This window comes from Choloepus didactylus, chromosome 9, assembly GCF_015220235.1.
Source record: "Choloepus didactylus isolate mChoDid1 chromosome 9, mChoDid1.pri, whole genome shotgun sequence".
NCBI lineage: Eukaryota > Metazoa > Chordata > Mammalia > Pilosa > Megalonychidae > Choloepus > Choloepus didactylus.
In genome coordinates this window covers 77,160,714-77,185,567 of record NC_051315.1, presented here as the reverse complement: position 1 = coordinate 77,185,567, position 24,854 = coordinate 77,160,714, and the positions used below count along the sequence as shown (strand labels likewise).

The window sequence follows — 24,854 nt, the reverse complement described above, 5'->3', positions numbered from 1 at the left end:
TCCCTCTTCACACTGCAGATAAAGGTTCTTTCAGAAATGTCACTTACACTCTCCTCCATCCCCTCTCCCAGTCCCTTCATGTCCAATGATTAGGTTGTGTGATACCACACACATTTTCTTTTCCATTTCTCTTTTTTATCCACCTGAAGATTAATGATTACCTGTTGTCTACAGCCTTAGTTATTCTACATTGCTTTTCATTTTGTACAAGCATCTATGCTTGGGCTATCTAATAGAAATATAAGGTAAGCTACCATGTAATTTTAAATTTTTTAGTAGTCTCCTTAAAAAAATAAATAAAAAGAAACAGGTGAAACTAATTTTAATAATATATTTTAATTTAACCCAAATATCAAAGTATTATCATTTCAACTGTGCTGGTTTGAATCTGTTATGTACCCCATAAAAAAACTATGTTCTTTTAATCCACTCTTGTGGGGGCAGACCTTTTGTGGGTGTATCTTTTGATTAGGTTGTTGCCATGGAGATGTGACACACCCAATTGTGGGTGGGACCTTTTAATTAGATTATTTCCATGGAGATGTGACCCACCCATTGAAGGAGGGTAGTAAGTAGTTTACTGGAGTCCTTAAGACAGCTCAGGGAGAGAGAGAGAGCTGAGAGCTGATACAGACACAAATGCTTGGAGATGCAGACAGAAAGACGTTCAGAGATACTAAGTTAGGAGATGAAGCACAGAGTTTGCCCTGGAGAAGCTAAGAGTGGACTCCGAGACACTTAGAGAGAAATGCCCTGGAAGAAACAAACAAGGACGCAGAGGAGCTGAGAGAGAGAAGCTAAGAGAGACAGAATTCCAGAGACATTTTGGAGAAAGCCACTGAAACCAGAAACTAACCCAGGAGAGAAGGTTCAGTAGAGCCAGCCATGTGCCTTTCTGTGTGACAGAGGCACCCCAGATGCCATCGGCCTTTCCTCAGGAAAGGTATCCTCTTGTTGATGCCTTAGTTTGGACACTTTTATGGACTTAGAACTGTAAATTTGTAAACTAATAAATCCCCTTTATAAAGGCAATCCATTTCTGGTATATTGCATTCTGGCAGCTTTAGCAAACCAAAACATTAATACATGATCAACATTAAAATTATTAGTGAGACATTTTACATTCTTTTTTATACTAAGTGATTCTTTTTTTGTACTAAGTGATCAAAATCTAGTGTGTATTTTACACTTATAGTGCTTCTCAATTAAGACACTGTTTATATCAGAAACACTTGATCTGCATTTAGACTTCATAAAACTTTCAGTTGAAAAATAAATTCACATAGTACACAAATTGTTACAAACATACTTAAAAGTTTTCCATTAACTATAGATTATCAGTTTTGAAATTTAAATCCAAATTAAACAAAATTTAAAATTCAGTTTCTTAGTCACATTAGCCATTTTTCAGGTGTCACAAATGACTAGTGGCTACTATATTGGACAGAACAGCTCTATACAACAAATAAATATTTGTTGTGCTGCCTGTTAGCTAGATGTAATGCCAGGTGCTTTTTCAAGACTGACTCATATGAACTGCTAATATTTGAATGTTTTTGATCTACAAAAACAGAAATTTCATATGGACCAATCTCCATAATTAAAGTCATCAAAGGCTACATAGTATTTATTATTTAATATTCTTCCATTATTAGGCATTTAATTTATTTTTGAACACTTGTTATGTTTTTGCAAGAAGTTTTTCTTCTTTTTCATATTTCTATAGCCTAAATTCTCATTAGTTGAACTTTGGAATAAAGTATTAATATTTTTATGTCTGCCCCCATATGTATTTCCAAATTGCTCTTTAAAATAATTTTGCTGTTTTATAATAATTTCAGTAATATATCAATTTTCTGTTAGTTTTGTTTGTTTTTAGATTCATATTTTAGGTACTCGTTTTAGTTTCCTAGGGTGCTTAAAGCATATACCATGAAATGGATTGACCTGAACAAAGGGAATTTATTAGCTTTCAGTTTTGAGACTGAGAAAATGTCCAAATCAAGGCGTCATCAAGATGATACTTTCTTCTTAAAGACCTGCTGCCATTGATCCTTAGCTCTTCTGCCATGTGGCAAGGCATGTGGTAGCATCTGCTTGACTCTACTTTCTCTTTTTGTTTCATTGCTTTCATGTTCTTGCTTCCATGGTTTTCTCTGTGTTTGTCTGTATTCATTCCATTTATAAACGACTCCAGTAAGAGGATTAAGACCCATCCTGAATGAGGTGGGTCACACCTTAACTGAAGTAGCCTCATCACAAGATCCTAATTACAATGGGTTTATACCCACAGGAATGGATTAGCTTTAAGAACATGATTTTCTGGGGTACATACAGTTCCAAACCATCACAGTATTTTTTAACCATATTACTTAAGCATACAAAGAAAAGCATTAACAGTATATTTAAGTATTCCAAAGAAAATAATTAAACATATATAGAGACAATTTTAGGGGAAAAAAGTTGCATAAAACAGGAAAAGTGCCAAATACAAGGTTCATAATAATCTATTCATTCCCAGTATATTAAATAATTTCCATTCTCTCAAACATCTTAACATGCTCTTAGAAGATCTCAAATGCCTTCAAATGACTTTTTTTTTAATTTTAATTTTATTGAGATTATTCACATACCATACAATTATCCAGAGATCCAAAGTACACAATCAGTTGTCCATGGTACTATCATACAGCTGTGCATACAACACCACAATTAATTGTTTTCCAATTTTTAAAGCATTTTCATCACTCCAGAAAGGAAATAAAGACAAAAAAAAAGAAAACTCAATTCCTCCCATACCCCTAACCACCTCCCCTCCATTATTGACTCATAGTATTGGTATAGTACATTTGTTTCTGTTGATCAAATAATGTTAAAATACCATTAACTCTAGTACATAGTTTGCAAGGTATATTTTTTCCCTATATACCTATTATTAACTTCTAGTTATAGTGTCATACATTTGTTGTAGTTCATGAAAGAACTAATATTTGTACAGTTAATCACGGACATTGTCCACCACAAGATTCACTGATTTATACATTCCCATCTTTTGACCTCCAACTTTCCTTCTGGTGACATACATGACTCTAAGCTTCCCCTTCCCACCACATTCACATACCATTCAGCACTATTAGTTATTCTCACAGTAACATGCCTCCATCACCTCTGCCCACTTCCAAACACTTAAGTTCAATCTAGTTGATAATTCTGCTCGTAATAAGCAGCCACTCCCCATTCTTTAGCTTTGTTCTATATGCTGTTGACTTATATTTCATGTTTATGTGTTTACATATTATAATTAGTTCATATCAGTGAGACCCTGCAATATTTGTCCTTATGTGTCTGACTTATTTCACTCAATGTAGTGCCCTCAAGGTTTCTTCATCAACTCGTTTTTTTAAAATGGTTTTGTTCACCGACCATACTTTCCATCCTAAGTAAACAATCAATGGTTTCCTGTATAGTCACATATTTATGTATTGACCACCATCACAACTATCTATATAAGGACATCTCCATTTCTTCCACAAAGAAGGAGGAAAAGTCAAAGAACATAGAGAGACAAAAGAAAAAGAAAAAGAAAAAGAAAAAGAAAAAAAAATGACAGCTAAAAAGCAATGAAAGGAAAGATAGAATTAAACTAAAGTAGAATAAAAGTCAGACATCACCACCAGTGCCAAGAGTCTCATACCCCTCTTTTATGTCCCCCTCTTATAGGCATTTGAGCTTTGGTATATTGCCTTTGTTACATTAAAGGAAGCATAATACAATGTTTCTGTTAACTGTAGTCTCAGTTTGCACTGATTGTATTTTCCCCCATACCACCCTATTTTTAACACCTTGAAAGGCTGACATTCATTTGTTCTCCCTCATGAAAAAACATATTTGTACATTTTATCACAATTGTTGAGCACTCTAGTTTTCACTGAGTTATACAGTCCCAGTCTTTTACTTTCATCTTTCCTTCTGGTGTCCCCCATGCTCCTAACCTTCCTCTTTCAACCATACTCACAGTCATCTTTGTTCAGTGTACTTACATTGCTGTGCTACCATCACCCAAAATTGTGTTCTAAACCTCTCACTCCTGTCTTTTCCTATCTGTCTATAGTGCTCCCTTTAGTATTTCCTGTAGCACAGGTATCTTGTTCACAAATCTCTCATTGTCTCTTTGTCAGAGAATATTTTAAACTCTCCCTCATATTTGACAGACAGTTTTGCCAGATATGGGATTCTTGGTGGTTTTTCTCTTTCAGTATCTTAAATATATCACACCACTTTCTCCTTTCCTGCATGGTTTCTACTGAGAAATCCGCACATAGTCTTATCAAACATCCTTTGTATGTGATGGATTGCTTTTCTCTTGCTGCTTTCAGGATTCTCTCTTTGTCTTCGATGTTTCACAATTAAGTGATTATTAAGTGTCTTGGTGGGCCTATTTAGATCTATTCTGTTTGGGGTATGCTTCACTTGGATCTGTAATTTGATGTCTTTCATAAGAGATGGGGAATTTTCATTGATTATTTCCTCTATTATTGCTTCTGCACCTTTTCCCTTCTCTTCTCCTTCTGGGATATCCATGACACGTACATTCATATGTTTCATGTTGTCATTCAGTTCCCTGAGACGGTCATAGTTTTCCATCCTTTTCCCTATCTGTTCTTTTTTGTGTAGGCTTTCAGGTGCCTTGTTCTCCAGTTTCTAAATATTTTCTTCTGCCTCTTGAGATCTGCTGTTTTATGTCTCCATTGTGTCTTTCATCTCTTGTGTTGTTCCTTTCATTTCCATATATTCTGCCAGTTTTTTTTCAAACTTTTGATTTCTACCTTATGTTCACCCAGTGTTTTCATTATTCCCTTCATCTCTTCTGCCATATCTTCCCTAAAGTTGTTGAATTGATTTAGCATTAGTTGTTTCAATTTCTGTATCTCAGTTGAAGTGTAAGTTTGTTCCTTTGACTGGGCCATATCTTCATTTCTCTTAGTGTAGGTTGTAGTTTCTGTTGTCCAGGCATCAGTTACCCCTTGGTTACCCCAGTCAGGTTTTCCCAGACCAGAACAGGCTCAGGTATCAGAAGGAGACAATATTCAGTATCAAGGTTCCCTGGGGGTGTGTCTTAGAAGATTGACACACCCTGTGAGACCTCTAGCCACTGTGATTTTCCTAACCTTTCCTAAACTTCCCAGCAAGTGGCGCCTGTCAGCCTATGTCTCCTGGCTGGTGTAAGGAGGTGTGCCCCCCTTAGGTTCTGTTTTGGCTGTTATTTCCCAGGCTCTGGGGTCTGGTTCTGAATGGAAGGCCAGTAGTAGAGCTAGGCCACACCTCCTTCCTCTTAGGGAAGATACACCCCTAGGGAGTTATCATCTGCATTAAATGGGTTCTTTGTCTCTATGATTCTGCTATCTCCACCCCTGTCTGGGTAGAGTGCTGTGAACTGAAAATGGCTGAGGTTTTCTCCATTGAGCCGCTCAGGTTGAGAGAGAGAAAAAGGGACAGAAAGCCACCTTTCAGAGCCAGCCCATGGACCCCCAATTTCACTCATTGGCTGGTTGTAACATCTGGTCTTCTGGGCTCCCCCTCCCAGGACAGATGAGTCTTCTGGTTCTTTAAAGTCAGTCACCACAAAAAGCCTCTGTCTGCTTGTTGGGGGTTTGTAGCTTGTATTCAGTAGTCCACATTTGTTAATTAAAACCCAAGTTGGAGCTCAGCTGAGCTATTTTCACTTTCTTGGAGAGTGCTCTGCCACTTTCCACCACAGCAAGGTTTTGCAGCTCAGCCTGCCAGGGGGGTGGGGCTCTCGGCATGGTTCCTCAGATTTTATTTACCAAATGACTTTTTAAAATACAGGAAGAAATAACATAAGGCAAACAAGACATGACTATTTTATTTATTGTTGCTTGTACTATAGGTTTTAGTCAATGCTAGTGCTTCATTCTTATTGTAACTCATCTTTCTTTGACACTAATGAAATTGAATATCTTCTATTAGACAGTTCACTATTTGTACTTTCTCAGGTATGAATTGTACTTTGGCTGTTTATTTATTGGAATAAAATGATAAACTCACCCTAAATATTACAGTGATTAACCCCTCTATGCAAATATTGTCATAATCTGTTATAATTCTTTTCTGTATAGCTTAATTTTTTTTATACACATCACCTTTTCTGTGTTGTTAAATCTGACCTTTTTCTTTTTTTCCTTTCCTATGTATTGCTTCAATCATTTAAAGTTGTCTTTTTCCAATAATACTGATAAACAGTCTTTGGGCAATATTTTCTGCTAGGTTTCCTATTATTAATATTTTTATTTTTCTTTATAGAATCCATTTGTAGTCATGTTGGTATGAGTTTGAGATTGGTATTTGGTTTGAATTAATAAAATTCCCTTCACAGTGCCACACAGTTATCTCAATACCAATATTAACTATTGCTTTTTTTTCCTCTGTCTCATAATGTTTATTATTTAGTGAATCTTATATATTAATGTGTCTATTTTTTTTATTTACACTCTCCCTACCCTGACCCCTCAGTAACCTCTAATCTGCTTTCTATCTTTGCAAATTTGCTGTATCTAGTCATGTCTTATAAGTGATGTCATACAATATTGTGTTTATGTGCCTTGCCTGTTTCACTGAGCATCACGTTTTCAAGTTTCTTCCATGTTGCAGCATGTCTCATAACTTCATTCTTTCTTATGGCTGAATAACACTCTCTTGTGTCTATGTACCACATTTTGTTTATTAATTTGTTGATGGACACTTGGGTTGTTTCTAGCTTTTAGCAGTTGTGAATAATGCTGCTATAAACATTGGTGAACAAATACTTGTTTGCAACCTTGTTTTCATTCTCTTTGGGTATATATGAGAAGTGGGATTGCCAGATGTTCCAGTTTGCTACAGCTGCCATTATGCAAAATACCAGAAATGGATTGGCTTTGGCTTTTATAAAGGGATTTATTGGGATACAAATTTACAGTTCTAAGGCCATAAAAGTGTCCAAACCAAGGCATCAACAAAAGTATACCTTCACTAAAGAAAGGCTGATGGCATTTGGAATACCTGAGAAGGCACGTGGTGTGCAACTGCTGGTCCTTTGCTCCTGGGTTGTGTTTCAAAATGGCTTTCTCCAAATGTCTCTGGGCTTCTGTCTTCACTCCTCTCTCTCAGCTCCTGTGCATCCTTGCTTCTTTCTCCCAGGTCGTTTCTAAGCATCTGGGGTTCCTCTCTTAGCTTCTCCAGGACAAACTCAGGGCTTCATCTCATAGCTTAGCACCTCCAAACATCCTTCTGTCTGCATCTCCCAGCATCTCCAAGCATCAGCAAGCATCTGTGTCGGCTCTTGAATTCTCTTAAGTAATCCAGTGAACCAACCAAGACCCCACCCTGAGTGGGCGGGACCCACACCTCCATGGAAATAATTTAATCAAAGACGTCAACCACAGTTGTGTGAGTCACATCTCCATGCAAACACTCAATCAAGAGGTTCCACCCAACAAGACTCTTCTGGTGTCCATAACAGTTTCAAACTGGCACACCAGGCCATATGGTAATTCTATATTTAACTTCTTGAGGAACCAACATACTGCTTTCAACAGTGGTGGCACCATTTTACATTCCCATCAAAATGCACTAGCATTCCAACTGCTCTGCATCTCTCCAACACATATTTTCCATTTTAAAATAATAGCCATCCTTCTGAGTGTGAAGTGGTATTTCATTGTGGTTTTGATTTGCATTTCCCTAATGGCTAATGATTTTGAGCATCTTTTCATGTTTTATTGGCCATTTGTATATTTGCCCATTTTTTAAATTGGGTTGTCTTTGTGTTGTTGCATTGTAAAAGTTCTTTGTATATTCTTGATACTAAGCTCAAGATATGATTTGAAACTCTTTTCTTATCTTTTCACTTTCTTAATAATCCCTTCAATGCACAGTTTTAAGACAAGGAAGATCTTTCCAGGAAAAATGGCACTTTTCATTATCTCACAAGTAATTGTTTAATCTATATGTATTAAAGAATGCATAAAATGAATGGAACTCCGGGGGACTAATACCTGGTATTTAAATTATGAAGTATTAGGAGAGGGAGAGGAAAGGGGAAGGAACATATAGGCCAGGGAATGAAGAATCTAGAATGCCCTCATCAAAACTATAAAAACAGCAGGATGGAGAAAACTAAGAATTCAAAGAATGTACATCTCAAGGGTATAGGCAATATGATTCCTGTTAGATTGTACCAAGGTTTACTGCCCAATCTGTGAAGGCTGTGACCTCCAAGACACTCCTCTTATAGGGATCACACAAAACTGAGACTGATAAAAAAGCATCTTTAACTGAGTCTTGTTCTGCTATTATCCATTCATTCACTTATTCAGCTAACAAATATTGATTATGCTAACTACTAAGATATCCCTGTTTCTGCTTTATATATCTGTGCTTTCTTTAAATATTCTTGTCATCTATGTATCACCTTTTTATGTTGACATTTTAGTTTCCTCGCAGCTAAAACAAATACCATACTATGGGTTGGCTTAACAACAGGAATTTATTGGCTCATGGTTTCAGAGCTTAGAAGTTTTGCTTCCTCCCACGGAGTGTATCTTCTGGCTGGTTGACAACCTTTGGGGTTCCTTGGCTTTCCCCCCACATGGCAGTGCACATGTCAGCACCTTCTCCTTTCTCTTCTGGGTGTTGACTACCAGTTTTGGGCTGTTTCCTGTGGCTTCTTTTGCCATGTCCAGTTTCCTTTGCTTGTAAGACTTTAGCCCTATTGGATTGAGGCCCACCCTCATTCAGTTTGGGCACAACTTAACAAATAACATCTTCAAAGGCCCTACTTAGAGATGGGTTCACACCCACAGGACCGGGGGTTGGGACCTGAACGTGCCTTTTGTGAAGGACCTGATTCAGTCCCCAACAGATGATAAAATATTTGTTTATGAAAAGGTGTGAACAGCTCAAAATGTAAGACATGGTTATGACACCAATCCAAGGATGAACACTAATTATCCCAATACCCTTATTATGTACCATTTCCACTGACTTGTCAGTAACAAGGGAAAAGGAAACACTTCCATTCCATTCTTAAATGACCCTTTCTGGCCTTTTCCCTCTGTAAGAAATACAAAGAAATGTATTCTGATATGGGACATATTTCTGATATTTGAAAGAAAATTGTAACTTTCAGCATAAGTTTTTATAGCATTTCTATATCTCCATTTCTGCCACTGAATTTTAATACTTCAGGATTTTTCACTAGATGCTTTCCAGTTGGGTCTCTTGGAAGGAGAAATCAGTGATTTGCTGCGAGGGATACATCGAGTTCCAACTCCTCAACAAGGAAGAAATGATGAAAATTCACAAATTGAAAAAGATGGGTGCATTAAACAGAAGGAAATAGATTCGGAGGATATCTGCTCTATTTGTCAAGAAGTGCTTTTAGAAAAAAAGCTTCCTATCACCTTTTGCAGGTAATATATATTTACTTTAGATTCTAAAAGCTTATGGAAAAATTCTTATTTAATATGTTTGTAATTGATTGTGCTATATTAACAGAGATACAATCTAAAGTTTTACCTACAGTCAACTTATGTTTAATTAGCTCTTTTTTGTTTCCTAACTTATAAGTTCTGAAAGGTCCTGTTTTAACTATAAATATTTTATAACTTCATTTTAAAGGATGAGAATTAAAACATAATTCTACAGTTATTACCCCCACCAATTTAAATTACTAAAGTATGATAATTTTTATGATTTTGCTTTATTTGCATGAATATTTACAGAGTTTTCTGAAAGTAGATTATTTTCCTTTCAAATTGTGAAAATTCTTTTGCAGTTTTCAAAATCCTATCTTTAAATTTTAACAATTTATTCAAAATTTCATTTATGCACAAATATTTATTGAGAGTCCCTTATATTCCTACTATTCTTCAAGGCACTTGTAAAGTCTGAATTGGAAAATTTGGGCAATGCTTTGCTATTGGAACTTTTTTTAAAAAATAATAAATAATTATTGTTAGTTTTCCTTTGTGTTAAGACTCTAGACATTCTCACATTACAAATGAAAAATATTTTAGGATGCAAAACCTTTCACTATTTCATTTAAATATGGGGGAATTTATGTTTGGGATTCTGATACACTAAATTAAAAATTGATTGCTGATAGAGATGGGGAGGAGAATGTGTGTATTTGTGTAATCAAGTTATATCTGGAAATTTAGATCAGAGTCTATTTTTATGAGAAATAAAGACAGTTTCACAAAAAATTATATATGTATGTATATATATTTATAATTTTGCTGTATCATAAATGGTAAACTTGAATTTTATTTTTGACAGATATGGCTGTGGAAATAGTATTCATATCAAATGCATGAAGATCTTGGCTAATTATCAGGAAATGACAATGAACACTTCCATGTTGAAATGTCCTCTGTGCAGGAAAGAGTTTGCACCACTGAAACTTATTTTAGAGGAATTCAAAAACTCTGGCAAACTTGTTACTGCAGCTGAGAAAGAACGACTAGACAAACACCTTGGAATTCCCTGTAATAACTGTAAACAATTTCCAATTGAAGGAAAATGTTATAAGTAAGTGTCACCAGCAAACTTATAATCATGTATTCTAACTTTTTTTGTTTTGTTTTGTTTTTTTGTTTTTGTTTTAGGAAACTTTAAACATTAGAGTACCTGTTCTTTAGCATGGCTTCTTCCTCCAGCATATGATTGTCCTACATGACATTTGCTTATTTAGGATTTCCAGACTGGTGATCTTTTTCAGCCCAGTACCACAAGAACTCCAGTTATCCTATTTTCTTCATTTTCACGAGGATATTGGCTTTGCAATCCTGTCTAGGTTGGCAGCCTGAAATAGCACCCCTCCTAGAAGCATTGAGCACAGGCTTTGTTGCCTTGTCCTAGATGAATTTCCAAGTTCAGAGTCTTACTGTACTGCTCACTCCCTGTAACTTTCTTTGATCCATCAGTGATGCCACTGCCAAAAACCACTAGAAATGAGCTAGAGGGATATTGACTAAATTGAATGTTTACTTCAGTTTCCCCTACTCCACATTGCAATGGGTGTGGGTTTTATTTTCTTATTTTATGCCTCAACAAGAACAAAAAAACATAATTATTAGAGAAAATAATTTTCATTAAATTCATGAGTAACCCCTAAACTTTATCACAGTTTCCACTAAAATATATCAGTTAATTGCTAGGTATGTCTGGGAGATTATGTTTTCTTAACAATTAAAATTTTAGGTTAACTGTATGTTAAAAATATATAGTTTCAATCTTTCTTAAAAAAAACTTTCTGAAATGTGTTAGTTTTACTTTTCAGTCTTCATGGAATTACAGTATGATGAACCCAATTTAAGTTATATATATTTCTATTTTAAACCCTGTCATAAAACTTTATCATTCCCAACAGCAAATGATGTCTTTTCCCTTTGAATTGTTTTAGTCCTTCGTGGATTTGTTTGTTTGTTTGTTTGTTTTTGCATGTGTCACATAGAAGAAAGCCATCCAGAGCTCCTTTAGCCAAAAGGGATCATTCTAACTTGAGGAAAAAGAACAAAATTTTAGCAGAAGTTTAGCAGGAATCAGCTCAAGTTCAGCTAGTTTCAGAAATAGTTGGTTAAAGAGGGTTCTAGAAAAAGGAAGGAATTGATCTTGGGGATTAGTCATTATTTGGGCAATTTAGATTTTGTCAAGAAGAGTGACTAGGAACAGTTAGGGGCTAAGATCACATGTGCAAGAGGGGTTTGGGAGGAGCAGGATGGGCAACAAGGACCTGCGAGAGCCACGGTGTAAAATTCTCAGTCCTTATAGTCATGTATTCCTCAAATGGTGAATGTGTGGTCAAATCTTTCTTGTAAGTATTTTATTAATGACAGTGCACTTCCCTGTCACTCTTGAGCTTTTTGACTGCTCTTTTCTCTCCTCCTGGACTATTCTTTCTACTACCCCCTACTAACAGGTATTCTCCATGGTTCTGCCCCTGCCTACTGCTCTACATTCTCCTTTGAGAACATCTTCTCTTCCTTTAAGTCCTCCTCTGTGGCGTTAACCAACAATTATTCACCTCTATCTCAATCCTCTTTTACAAATTAAAGAACCTGTTTCCAACAATTGTGACTTCACCCTCCTTCCAATCCCTTTAAGGATTGAAATTTTAATCATCAGCCTGAAAAACAAACTATTTCCAATAGTTTTAGGAATGGATTGAGCAGGAGATAAGATAAACTATAAATCTCTTTAGTTCCTTATTCGTGAGAATTTCACAATATAGCTACATTATCTTTTAAGTTGTTAACTTGAAAAATATCAGATACATGTTGATAGAGCTGCTTAACTTTTTCTAGCCCAGTATATTCTGTCATATTTAGTAAACTGCTCCATTGCTTTCAACCATCGCTGTTAATTGTTAAGAATCTTCCCTGTATGTATAAATAGTAATGATGAATAAATTATCACTTGCCTTTTCTAAGATGTCAGAAGGATGTAGTTTCCCAAATTTCTCATGGAAATAGTCTTCTCAATCTTTGATAACTTGAACAAGAAAATAAGTTTATTGGATTACTGTTCAGAATGCTATTTATTTGATGAATATTGCTGGAAGTAAATTAAAATGCTCTGCTTGTGACAATTTTTTTAATAAATAATGTAAGCTTGAGATTGGGCTTTTGTGAAAGGTGAAGGCTTTTTTTTAAATTTATCAGTAATTTTTACTAAGAGCTTTTTATATATTTACTTTACTATGTTGTCAGGAAAGAGAGGGGATATAGTACAATACAATCCCTGTTTTCAGGATGTATGTTGCTAAGTATAACTCTAATACTCATGTAACACTGGATAATCAAACAGAATATCTAATAACCTGTAAATATTATAGGAATTTAGAGAAAGAGATAAATGAAAGCTAAGGGTATGTGGGAAGTCATCCTAGAAGGGTTATGTGGGAGGGAAAATAATACCCCCACAAATATGTTTACATACTAATCCCCAGAACCTGTATATCAATTAGGTTGCTGTCAAAGGGGAATTAAAGTTGCAGATGAAATTAACATTGCTAAATCAACTGACTTTGAGATAGGGAAAGTATCCCAGATCATCCAGGTGGGCTCGATGTAATCACAAGTGTTCTTAAAAGTGGAAAAGGGAGGCAGAGAAGAGTCAGAAGGAAATGTGACTATGGAAGAAAGGCACCAAGAAATGCAATGCTGCTTACTTTGAAGATGGAGAAAGGGGCCACGAGCCTAGGAGTGTAGGTGGCCTCGAACAGCTGGAAAGGGCAAGAAATGGATTCTCCCCTAAAACCTCCAAAAAGATGAAAACAGCTGGCTGACCCCCTGATTTTAGCCTAGTGACACCTGTGTCAAACTTCCATCCTACAGAAAATAAATTTTTTTAGCAAATTAATTTTTGTTGTTTAAGCTGTGACATTTGTGGTAATTTGTTACAGCAGCATAGGAAAGTAATATAGGATGTGACTGAAAATTGGCCTTGTCATGTCTGGATAGTTCCCAAAGAGTTATGGCCAGAATTTTTCACCAAAAACTATCAAAGCAATTAGGTTTTTAAAAAACTTTTTGGTGTTTTGCATTTTTAGGTGTACTGAATGTATCGAATTTCACTTATGCCAGGAATGTTTTGGTAGATGCTGCCATCTTCCCCATATATTTGCATTTCGTGAGGTACAGTATCCATCTTGAATTTAATTTTTATTTGTCCTGTTGTAAATCTAAGTAGAGTAAATCTAATAATAACAATAGACAACCTTCTAGAATATAACTGGTTTTGAATAAAAACCTAAGATCATATTTTTAGGAGAACTCTTTTTCAAAGGGATGTTAAGGCAACCAGTTCTTGCACTGGTAATTTATAAAATTAGACACAGTAACAAATATTTGATGGCATTATATGTAAGTCTTAAGCCATCAAACTTGAAAAGTAATTTAAAAAAAACTTAACATTACAAATTGATTTTTATCATAGCATTACTAACATTTATGATTTTCTTTTAAATTTTCTTACATCAACAATAATGAAACTTACGGAATTTTATTGAGATCATTTGAACTGTACACTTAAATAGCAGTAACTCCTAATGCTGAATAATAATGTTGCCTTCCACTTACTACGCAACATAAAATAAAGTATCCTCAGTTATCATTATTGATCAATATCTTTGCCTTAAAAGTAAATGTCGGATGGGGGAAGAAGATGGCGGCATAGAGAGGAGTGGAAGCTAGTTTGTCCCCCTGGAACAACTAATAAACAACCAGGTACAACTAGTAAATAATCTGGAATAACTGCAGGGGGACAAACACGACTGTCCATTCATCATACACCAACCTGAATTAGGAGGAATGCCCTAAAATCTATAAGTAAAAACTGCAGATCCAAGCCGGGAGCTCCCTCCCCCATGGCCCAAACTGCAAAGCCTCACAGTGCTAGAGAGCAGCACTCTCTGAGCAAGCAAATATAGCTCAGCTGAGCTCCCACTGGGGTTTTAATTAGCAAATGTGGACTGCTCAATACAAGATATGAATCCCCAACAAGGAGACAGCAGCTTTTGGTGATGACTGACCTTGGAGAGCCAGAGGGTGGCCAAGGACTAGCCTTGAAGGGGGCATTCTGTCCCTTTTTCAGCTCAGTGGAGAAAGCCTCAGCCATTTTCATTTCCCAGTGCTCTGACCCAGACAAGGGTGGAGATAGCACAGGCAGAGAGTTTATTCAAATGCTAATGACCTCTCCCTAGCGGGGGTATCTTCCCTAAGAGGAAAGAGGTGGTGCCAAGCCTACTACCTGCCTTCCATTCAGAACCAGACCTCAGAGCCTGGGGGAAAACAGCCAAGGGCCACACCCCCTTACACCAGTTGGGAGCTACAGACTGACAAGTGCCACCTGCTGGGCAGAAAAGCACAATGACTTGAGGCCTCACAGGGTGTACCAATCTTCTGAGACACCCTCAGGGAAACAGGATACTGTTCCCTCCTTTCAAGACCTGAGCCCATTCTGGTCTGGGAAATCCTGATTGGGGTAACCAAGGAGGCCAAATGCCTAGACAACAGAAAACTACAACCTACACTAAGAAAAATGAAGTTATGGCACAGTCAAAAGAACAAACTTACACTTCAACTGAGATACAGGAATTTGAACAACTAATACTAAATCAACTCAAAAAGTTTGGGGAATATATGGCAAAAGAAATGAAGCATATAATGAAAACACTGGGTGTACACAAGGTAGAAATCAAACATTCGCGAAAACAACTGGCAGAATCTATGTAAAGGAAAGGCACAACACGAGATAAAAGACCCAGTGGAAACATACAACAGCAGATCTCAAGAGGCAGAAGAAAACACTCAGGAACTGGAGAACAAGGCACCTGAAAGCCTACACACAAAAGAATGGATCAATAAAAGAATGGAAAAATATGAGCAACATCTCTGGGAACATAAGGACAAAATGAAATGAAGGAATATGTGTGTCATTGGTGTCCCAGAAGAAGAAAAGGGAAAAAAGGCAGAAGCAATAATGGAGGAAATAATCAATGAGAATTTCCCATCTTTTATGAAAGACATAAAATTATGGATCCAAGAAGCACAGTATACCCCAGACAGAATAGATCTGAATAGGCCTATGCCAAGACATTTAGTAATCAGATTATCAAACATCAAAGATAAAGAGAAAATCCTGAAAGCAGTAAGAGAAAAGCGATCCATCACATACAAAGGAAGCTTGATAAGACTATGTATGGATTTCTCAATAGAAACCATGGAGGCAAGAGGGAAGTGGAGTGATATATTTAAGATACTGAAAGAGAAAAACCACCAACCAAGAATCCTATATCCAGCAAAACTGTCCTTCAGATATGAGGGAGAGCTTAAAATATTCTCTGACAAACAATGACAGAGTTTGTGAACAAGATATCTGCTCTACAGGAAACACTAAAGGAAGCACTGCAGACAGAAAGGAAAAGACAAGAGTGAGAGGTTTGGAAAACAATTTTGGGAGATAGTAGCACAGCAATGTAAGTATACTGAACAAAGATGACTGTGAGCATGGTTGAAAGAGGAAGGTTAGGAGCATGTGGGACACCAGAATGAAAGACAAGATAAAGACTGGGACTGTATAACTCAGTGAAACCTAGGGTGCTCAACAATTGTAATAAAGGGTACAAATATGTTTTTACATGAGGTAGAACAAATGAATGTCAACATTGCAAGGTGCTAAAAATAGGGTGGAATTGGGGGGAAAATACAATCAATGCAAACTAAAAAAAAAGTAAATGTCATTAGCTGGGCAATAGCATATTACACACCAATATTTTATAATTCTTTAATGTGGTACAAAATAACAGGTATGTTTAAGATGATGAGTATTAATTCATATTACGTTATTGATATTCAGGCTACTAATTTTAATCCACAAAATAAATATTTCCATGATTTACAAAGTAACAGCTACTTTTTGCCTTTTATAGAAGAGAAACCAAAGATGGAGATTGCTAGAAAAAAGATCCGATGAAATTGTAAACGATACAGATATTAAAAATGAGGTGGAAAAAATGATGCCACCTTTTCAAGAAAAGCAAGGGTAAGATTCTAAGTAAAATTTACATTTTCTTGTTTTACTTGGGACCTATGAATAATTTTTCAGTTTGAGTAACCCCATTCAATAAATATTTATTGAGAACTATTATATAGTAGGAGACATCATAGCATGCAAGTTAAAAGCAAGACTTTGCCTGAATCCAGTCCTGTTTCAACCGGATGTTGGCTGTGTGACTTTGGCGCTGGCTACTTCACTTCTCTCTGCCACATTTTCCTCATCTTTAAAGAGGGGATAATTATAGAACCAACCTCATAAGAATTTTGTGAGTATAAAATGAGTTATATTCAGTAAACATTCAAATAATGTTATCTGTTATCATCATCATCATCTCTATTCCTACTTCCAGATACTAGGTGTTAGAGATACAGTGGTTTCCTCACCAATTAAATGATCATCCAAATGTAAAATTAAAACTTACATAAGTTACATAAAGTAAAGATACAAGGGAATTTGTGATTTGGCTTTGAAGTAATAAGCCTCTCTCCCTATTCCTCTACTCCACTTACATGGAAGAAGAGTGCAGAGCTGATTGCTTACATTTCACAACACTGATTGGGCTGTATACTGTGCATAGGCCTCCAGACATTTTTGTCATACTCCTGATTAACTAAAAACAAACCCACTATGTGTTCCAGTTTGCTAATGCTGCCAGAATGCAAAACACCAGAAATGGATCAACTTTTCTAAAGGGGATTTATTTGTTTACAAAGTTACAGTCTTAAGGCCATAAAGTGTCCAAGGTAATGCATCAGCAATCGGGTACCTACACTGAAGGATGGCTAATGGTGTCCAAAAAACCTCTGTTAGCTGGGAAGGCACGTGGCTGGCATCTGCTCCAGAGTTCTGGTTTCTAAATGGCTTTCTCCCAGGACATTCCTCTCTAGGCTGCAGTTCCTCAAAAATGTCACTCTTAGTTGCTCTTGGGGCATTTTTCCTCTCTTAGCTTCTCCGGAGCAAAAGTCTGCTTTCAACAGCCATCTTCAAACTGTCTCTAATCTGCAGCTCCTCTCTCAGCTCTTGTACATTCTTCAAAGTGTCCCTCTTGGCTGTAGCAAGCTTGCTCCTTCTGTCTAAGCTTATATAATGCTCTAGTAAACTAATTAAGGCCCATGCTGAATGGGCGGGGCCACGCCTCCATGGAAATTATCTAATCAGGGTTATCACCTACAGTTGGGTGGGTTGCATCTCCATGGAAACACTCAATCAAAGAATTACAATCTAATCAACACTAATAATGTCTGCCCCTACAAGACTGCATCAAAGAGAATGGCATTTTGGGGGACACAATACACTCAAACTGGCACACTGTGTACTGCTAACACATTATATACACTGTAAAACATATACAAGAGAGACAGTATTTTAAAGGATGAGATCAAGTTGAAATAAAGTTTTTTTAAAATTTCAATTAACAAAAATAATTATGCTTATTCTCACTAAAAAATTATTAGCTTCTTTTCAACCCCCAGTAGATATTTAGGTCATCTCTTGTTGGTACTCTACATGCTTTGGACACAACTATTGGGTGGCATAAAATGCTTGGTCTTAAAAATGAGCCTATTCAAAGACTTTCCCTTTCCCTTTCTGCTGGCCCTTGCTAGGTATTATGTTTCAGCCTATTAGAGTAATAAGTTATATAACACAATGTTAGGGAGATATTTGGATGTGGGGAGAGGAGGAAGGAGGCATTAGGGGAAGAAGGACATTCTAGAAAGAAAAGAGTGGAAAAAGGGAGGAGGGGTTTCAAGATAGAGTGGTTGAAATCTTAAAGGCGTACCAAAAACATAGTTTTTAAAAAAAATTATTTGACAATTAAATGACCATGGTAAAGTCATTTCTGTAGCATGGTAGGGCTCTATTTGTAATGTAGTGAGAAATATGAACTTTTCTGAAGAATATATTTGGACTTTGTTCTGAATGACTTTTGAATAAAAAGAATGCATGTGACCTTTTAACCAAGCATTTGTTTTTAAATTTTTGTTTTGTCTGATTTACCAGTTTCTAATGATATCATATAACAGTTAATTCACATTGTATCATTTTAGTATATTGGCTGGTACTTTCGGCACAAAAAGCGGATTGGTGTTTTTAGCATTGCATTAATGTAGTCTTAACAATACTGAAAAAGTAAGCATATACCTGAGAGAAAATGAATTTCCTCATAGATTATGATCTACCGACTCACCATAGTAGCTCGTAATATTTAATATGGCTTACTCTGCCCTCACGTCTCATGTGATGACAAAGCAAATTGGGCTATATTTTTCTAAACACTTGCCTAAAGGTAGGCTCAGAGAGACATAATTTGAGTATAGGTTTCTTATCAAAATTTTGTATGGTTCCATTGACATTAAAATAGGCAAACCAAAAAATTTCAAGTTAGTATTTTAATTTGACAAAATTAAATATTTTGTTCTTATGAAATTGACAATGAAGTTAAATCCATCTCATTCAGAATCAATAAAAGAGATTTTTAAAACTTTAGGTCATTTGCCTGCGCCGAGTGATGATCCCAGATCTGGGAAGTGCCCCTTCCACAGTTTTGGCACCAAACCTGGGACACAAGGTCTGAACAAGGTGCTGCTCGTGTGGGTTCCTGGACCCCCAAGGTGGGACATTCACACTCTCAGCCCCTTGGCTGATGAAGAGACTTACCTCCGGGAGCTGGAGGAGAGGGTTTCTTGCCCCCCACATCCAGGACCCCAAGGGCTGTGGCGGAAAGCAGGTTCGGAGCAGGCCTACAGACTGCATTGAAAGATCCAGGCAAGCCCCAACTGCCTAAGGAAGAAGAGCTGTGAAATATCTTCCAGGTCTCCTGAAGTTATCAATGGCACTAAAAGAGAGATGCTACAGAACAAAAGAAGCTCTGAGCTCCAAATTATAGAGGAGGAACACTCAATGGAGACTTTGCTTCATTTTGTTTCCCAATTTACTTGAATTCTGCATTGGATGGTTATTGCTCAGGCTGAGAGTGAAAAACCAGAGGAAAATGGTTGATGGCAGACATTTGACGATGCAAACACTGGAATCCGTGACCTTCAATGATGTAACTATAGACTTTGATGCTGAAGAGTGGGCCTTGATGGACACAACCCAGAGAAACATGTTCAGAGATGTTATGCTGGAGAGTGTCAATCATCTGGTGTCAGTGGGGTATCAGCTCTGCGAATCAGAAGTGGTTTCTCAGTTGGAACAAGGATAGGAACTGTGGAGGGAAGGATTAGGATTTCTACAAGGACAGATAACAAGCAGACAAAATGAGCACAGAAAAGAAGAACTGATAAACATGCCATGTGTCTGTGATAAGGACAAATATACTATTCAGTTAAAGCAGATTTCTAAGATTGGAGAGGATCCCTTTGAAAGTAATGATTTGGGAGAAGATTTAATTCACTCCACATTGTCTGACATGGAAACAAACCCCTATCTAAATGTACAATTTCAGAAAGCTATCAATTCCCAGTCATTCTTTAGTAGACATAAGCAAATTCAGTATGGAAGTAACCATATTCTTCCACGTCTGCCGTCTATGTGGGAAATCCTTCCATCGATGTTGTTGCCTTAAGGAACATGAGAGAAGTCACACTGGGGAGAAACCATACATCTGCCATCTATGTGGGAAATCCTTCAGTCGATGTCGTAACCTTAAGGAACATGAGAGAGGTCACACCGGGGAGAAACCATACATCTGCCATGTATGTGGGAAATCCTTCAGTTATCCTGGTAGCCTTAAGAATCATGAGAAAACTCACATGGTTGAGAAACCATATGTTTGCCATTTTTGTGGTAAATTCTTCGCTAGTAAGTTTAACTTCACAGAACATGTGAGAACACACACTGGGGAGAAACCATATGCCTGCCATCTATGTGGGAAATGCTTCAGTCATTGTAGTAGCCTTAGGGAACATAAGAGAACTCACACTGGGGAGAAACCATATGTATGCCATCTATGTGGGAAATCCTTCAGTCATTGTTGTACCCCTAGGAAACATGAGAGAACTCACACTAAGGAGAAACCTCATGTTTGTCATCTATGTGGGAAAGACTTTACTAATGGGTTTACCCTCAAACAACACATGAGAATGCACATAGGGGAGAAACAATACATCTGTCTTCTATGTGGGAAATCCTTCAGTTGTTGGAGGACCCTTGGGAAACATGAGAGAACTCACACTGGGTAGAAACTGCACATCAGCCATCTGTGTGGGAAATCCTTCAGTCATCATGATGGCCTTAGGCAACATGAGAAAACACACTGGTGAGAAACCATATGTTTGCTATCTTTGTGGTAAACACTTCATTCATAGTTCTATCCTCAGACAACATATGTGAATGCAAAATGAGGAAAAACCATATGTCTGCAATCTATGTGGGAAATCTTTCAGTCAAAGTGGTAGCCTTAGGCTGCATGAGAGAACTCACACTGGGGAGAAACCATAGACATTCCATCTATGTGGGAAAGACTTCAGTTATAGTTTTACTCCCATCCAACAGGTGAGAAATCACACAGGGGAGAAACCATAGGTCTTACATTTATGAGGGAATCATTTGGTCAGTGTGGTACTCTTAGAGAACTTGGAAGAACTCACACTGGGAAGAAACCATATGTCAGCTTTTTTTGTGGGGAAGCCTTCACTGATAGACTTATCTTCAGACAACATGAGATAGTAACACTGGGGAGAAAACATGTCTGCCATCTATGTGTGAAAGCCTTTAGACATAAATCTGCCATTAGGAACATCAGAGAACTCATTAAATATGTTGTGCTTATGGAAGAGTTTTCAGACACAGCTACCACATTTAAAAATTAAAAAAAAAACAAAAACAAAACTGTAGTGTAAATCTCTGTCAATGTAATCAATGCCTAAATGCCTTTATTTACAATCTATCCTTAATAATGTGATTGCTCTATCCTGGTAGGAACACTATGTAATTACTTATAATAGATTTCAGCTCATCAACTCTAGGAGATAATTATTGAGGTAATTAGTACTCAATGAAGAAATGTGTGAAATCCTTAAATTACAGAGCCATGTGTGCAATATACGTGAAGTTTCACATTTTATACATTATTCTCTGTATATATATGGATTGAAGAAAAGTCTTTGGTAGCTTTGAATTTATCCTTCAAAGCTTAATTTCCCATACTGAAGAAATGTCTACCCTAAAATCAAATCAAAATGTGTTCAGCTGGAGTTCACCTCAGGAATATCAGACTGGGGAAAACATCTAACCAGAATGCTTTGCAGAACAATTCAACAATGATTTCAGAGTTTTGCCTACTAACCTATAAATGAAAACTAAATTAAAATGTAGGATTGTGAAGTGATCTGGGAGTGATGAATGCAGAATATTGTAATAAGTTGTAGGCAATGAAATCAAAGATGTACTTGCTAATAATTGAGGTAAAAGCTGTACCTCAAAATTTTATGATGTTCAGCTTCTATTTTTTCACACAATTCTAAACATAAATATGATGACTCTGTGAAACCAGGGATCTTTGAACATTAACTGAAAAAATATACAGGCCAAGATTATGTGTCATAAATCTTATATACTCTGAACAGGTATGAATACAGCAATAATGAACAGAATATAAATAAATAAAAACTTTGGATTCAAAAAAAAAACCTTTATAATTATGAGACTTCTTATCTTTAGTTCAAGGACAACTTGGTTTCAGTTGCATTATTTATATAGAGGTTTTACCTGTGCTACTGATTACTTCCTGATTTGTAATCCTATATGAGCATTCGTGTCTCTCTGCTTATTCTCATTCAGCCAGGTTTACACACCGAAATGTGTTGTAAAGTCACTGCCTCTCTTACTAATTACGAGGAATAGTAAGCTGCTTGCTCCAGGCTTCCAGTGTCGACTTTGTTTGAAGGCATTTCGTCTTGGTCAACATACAAGATTGCTACCATGTTCTCACAAGGTAAAATCACATCATTTTAGTTTGAATCTCCCTGTAGGGCCAGTTTTCACAAAAGAAGTGATGATTTAAGTCTCTTCTTAGTTGTGCATTATATGCAGAGATGTTCAAATTGCACAATATACATAGAAGAGCTGCTGCAGAAATTAATGAGAAGGCAGCTCTGCTCACTGAGGATGGATTCCTATTGATTGATTCATTTCTATATGTACTATTTAGGGAACACAAAGTGACACTCTAAGTAAGAGTCTTTTATCTACTTTAGTTACCTATAAAAGGAAAAAGTTTATGGAATACTGTTATTTTGTTATTTTTTATTCTTTATTTATTAAAATATTTTTATATTTTATTATTTCTTTGGATGAAACAAAAATGCCTAAATTAGCATAGATTTTTATTATTTCATATGCACTCACTAGAATCAGAGTCTAAAGTTGCTTAATCACTATATAGTTAGACAAAAATTGATAACCAAGTTTTTTCTGAAAAAAAGTTGTTTTAATAGATAAACATTTATATCTTTAGCGTCACCCTTACTTTTAAGTCTGATAGTTTGTTTTCTTTTCCCAAGAATGTGATGTTATTTTATATCTTACTGTCATCGGATACATTTTTAACTCTAATTATTTATTACTCTAATTAATGGATTAAATAATTGGTGAGGTTTTAACAAAATCACAAAAGTTATATCTATAAGAGGATTTCCATTTTAATGTTGAAAATGGAGATAAGTCCATAACTAATTATATTTTTTATGGACCTCTTCAAAATATGTCCAAAGTTGATAAATTATTATTATCTTCAGTTTTTACTATATAATTTTTATAGTCACACAATTATGAAATGGGATAATTTATATAAGTAATATATATTATGAACAAGATAATAATAGCTGTGATTAATTTATAACCTTTTTTTAAGTTTCATAGGAAATGTATTGACAGTTGGCTACTCCACAAGTGCAATTCATGCCCTGTCGATGGGCAAGTTATATATAACCCCTTAATCTGGAAAGATTCAGCAATAAGTGGACAAGCACATCAGTCTGATTCAAACGCAGACATCATTCATCCATCAAAGCAGGAAGAACCAGAACTTTTTATTCCTGGTACTGGATTAGTCTTAAAACAAAATAGATTTGGAATTTTACCTAGCATACCTCAAAGTAATTCTGAAAAGTTGAATACAACACAAAGTCCTACAGATGCATATCAGAATATAGCAATAGATAATCTGCATTCTATCAAATTAGATGATTCAAATTCAAGGAAGTTAATCTTTGAATATACAATTAGCCAACATTTCCCCAGGTATCTTCAAGATTTACCCACTGGATCATTTGGAAAAATGACATCTCAAACATCTCTTCCTTCTATTGCTCACGAGAAGATTATATATTCTACTAGAATGGAAAGTTCATATATCAGTGAAAAATATCACACTGGTCAAAGTCAGAAGATGACCAAAGACTGTAAACTTATTAACCACAGTCCAAAGAAGACTCTTGGTATTAAAACAAAAGAGAACATTAGGAGATCAAATACTTTATTCCCAGAGGATTTAAATCTTATTGTCAATGGGGATACAACTAAACTTAGTTTGTCAAAAAGATACAATAATTGTATGGGGAAAATGAGACAAAAATCTAGTTATCTATCTAGAAGACTTGTATCTCACTCCTTAAATACAAAAAGTACTGAACTATCTTTAATAATGGAAGGAGTTCAGTTGTGAAAAAGTGTTTCGATTAACATCAGAAATATTTGAATCCTGAACATAAAAAAATGTTTAGTTTGTACAATATATAAAACACATATATACTCTTGACAAATGCATATAAAAGTTTTTGTGGTAATTTTGCTTACTTGTCTCTGAATAGCTTTACCACATTTAAAGGAAATGACCCCATTCTTTATAAGATTTAATGTAATAGGTAGCTTTATGAGTATGTTAAGGTTATTATGAATTATAAACTATTGTAGAGCTTTTATATCTGATTTTACACTGATTTTTGAAACAATTTTTAGTTAAAGAAACAGATTTACCCTTGCTTTGAATCACTGTTTTCATATATTCCACTTGATAGCATACAACATGTAGGGGTTATTTCCAGGTACTTGTGTCTTTTTTGCATTTTTCTTGCACTAAAATTCACCGCACATCCTATAGGACTATCTAGATGGTGGTTTTCTTTTGAATATATTTTCTATTAGTAGTTTTCTTAAACATGAAATTAAAGTAAAATATATTTATGATGCTATAAGCTGTGCCACATTTATAATGGCTTTACCATTTTAGT

At 36.0% G+C, this 24,854-nt stretch overlaps 1 protein-coding gene across 1 annotated transcript in view; it reads left to right on the top strand.

Moving 5' to 3' along the window:
* The window catches only part of ZSWIM2 (zinc finger SWIM-type containing 2), a 30,063-nt gene extending 5,738 nt beyond the window's left edge, over nucleotides 1-24,325 (top strand). The window contains exons 4-9 of the mRNA XM_037849780.1: nucleotides 9,260-9,470; nucleotides 10,339-10,590; nucleotides 13,613-13,697; nucleotides 16,493-16,605; nucleotides 22,405-22,558; nucleotides 23,477-24,325. Coding sequence (XP_037705708.1) covers nucleotides 9,260-9,470; nucleotides 10,339-10,590; nucleotides 13,613-13,697; nucleotides 16,493-16,605; nucleotides 22,405-22,558; nucleotides 23,477-24,289 — 1,628 coding nt within the window. The 3' untranslated portion in view covers nucleotides 24,290-24,325. The remainder of the gene's footprint in view (nucleotides 1-9,259; nucleotides 9,471-10,338; nucleotides 10,591-13,612; nucleotides 13,698-16,492; nucleotides 16,606-22,404; nucleotides 22,559-23,476) is intronic.
* Nucleotides 24,326-24,854: the final 529 nt, after the last annotated feature.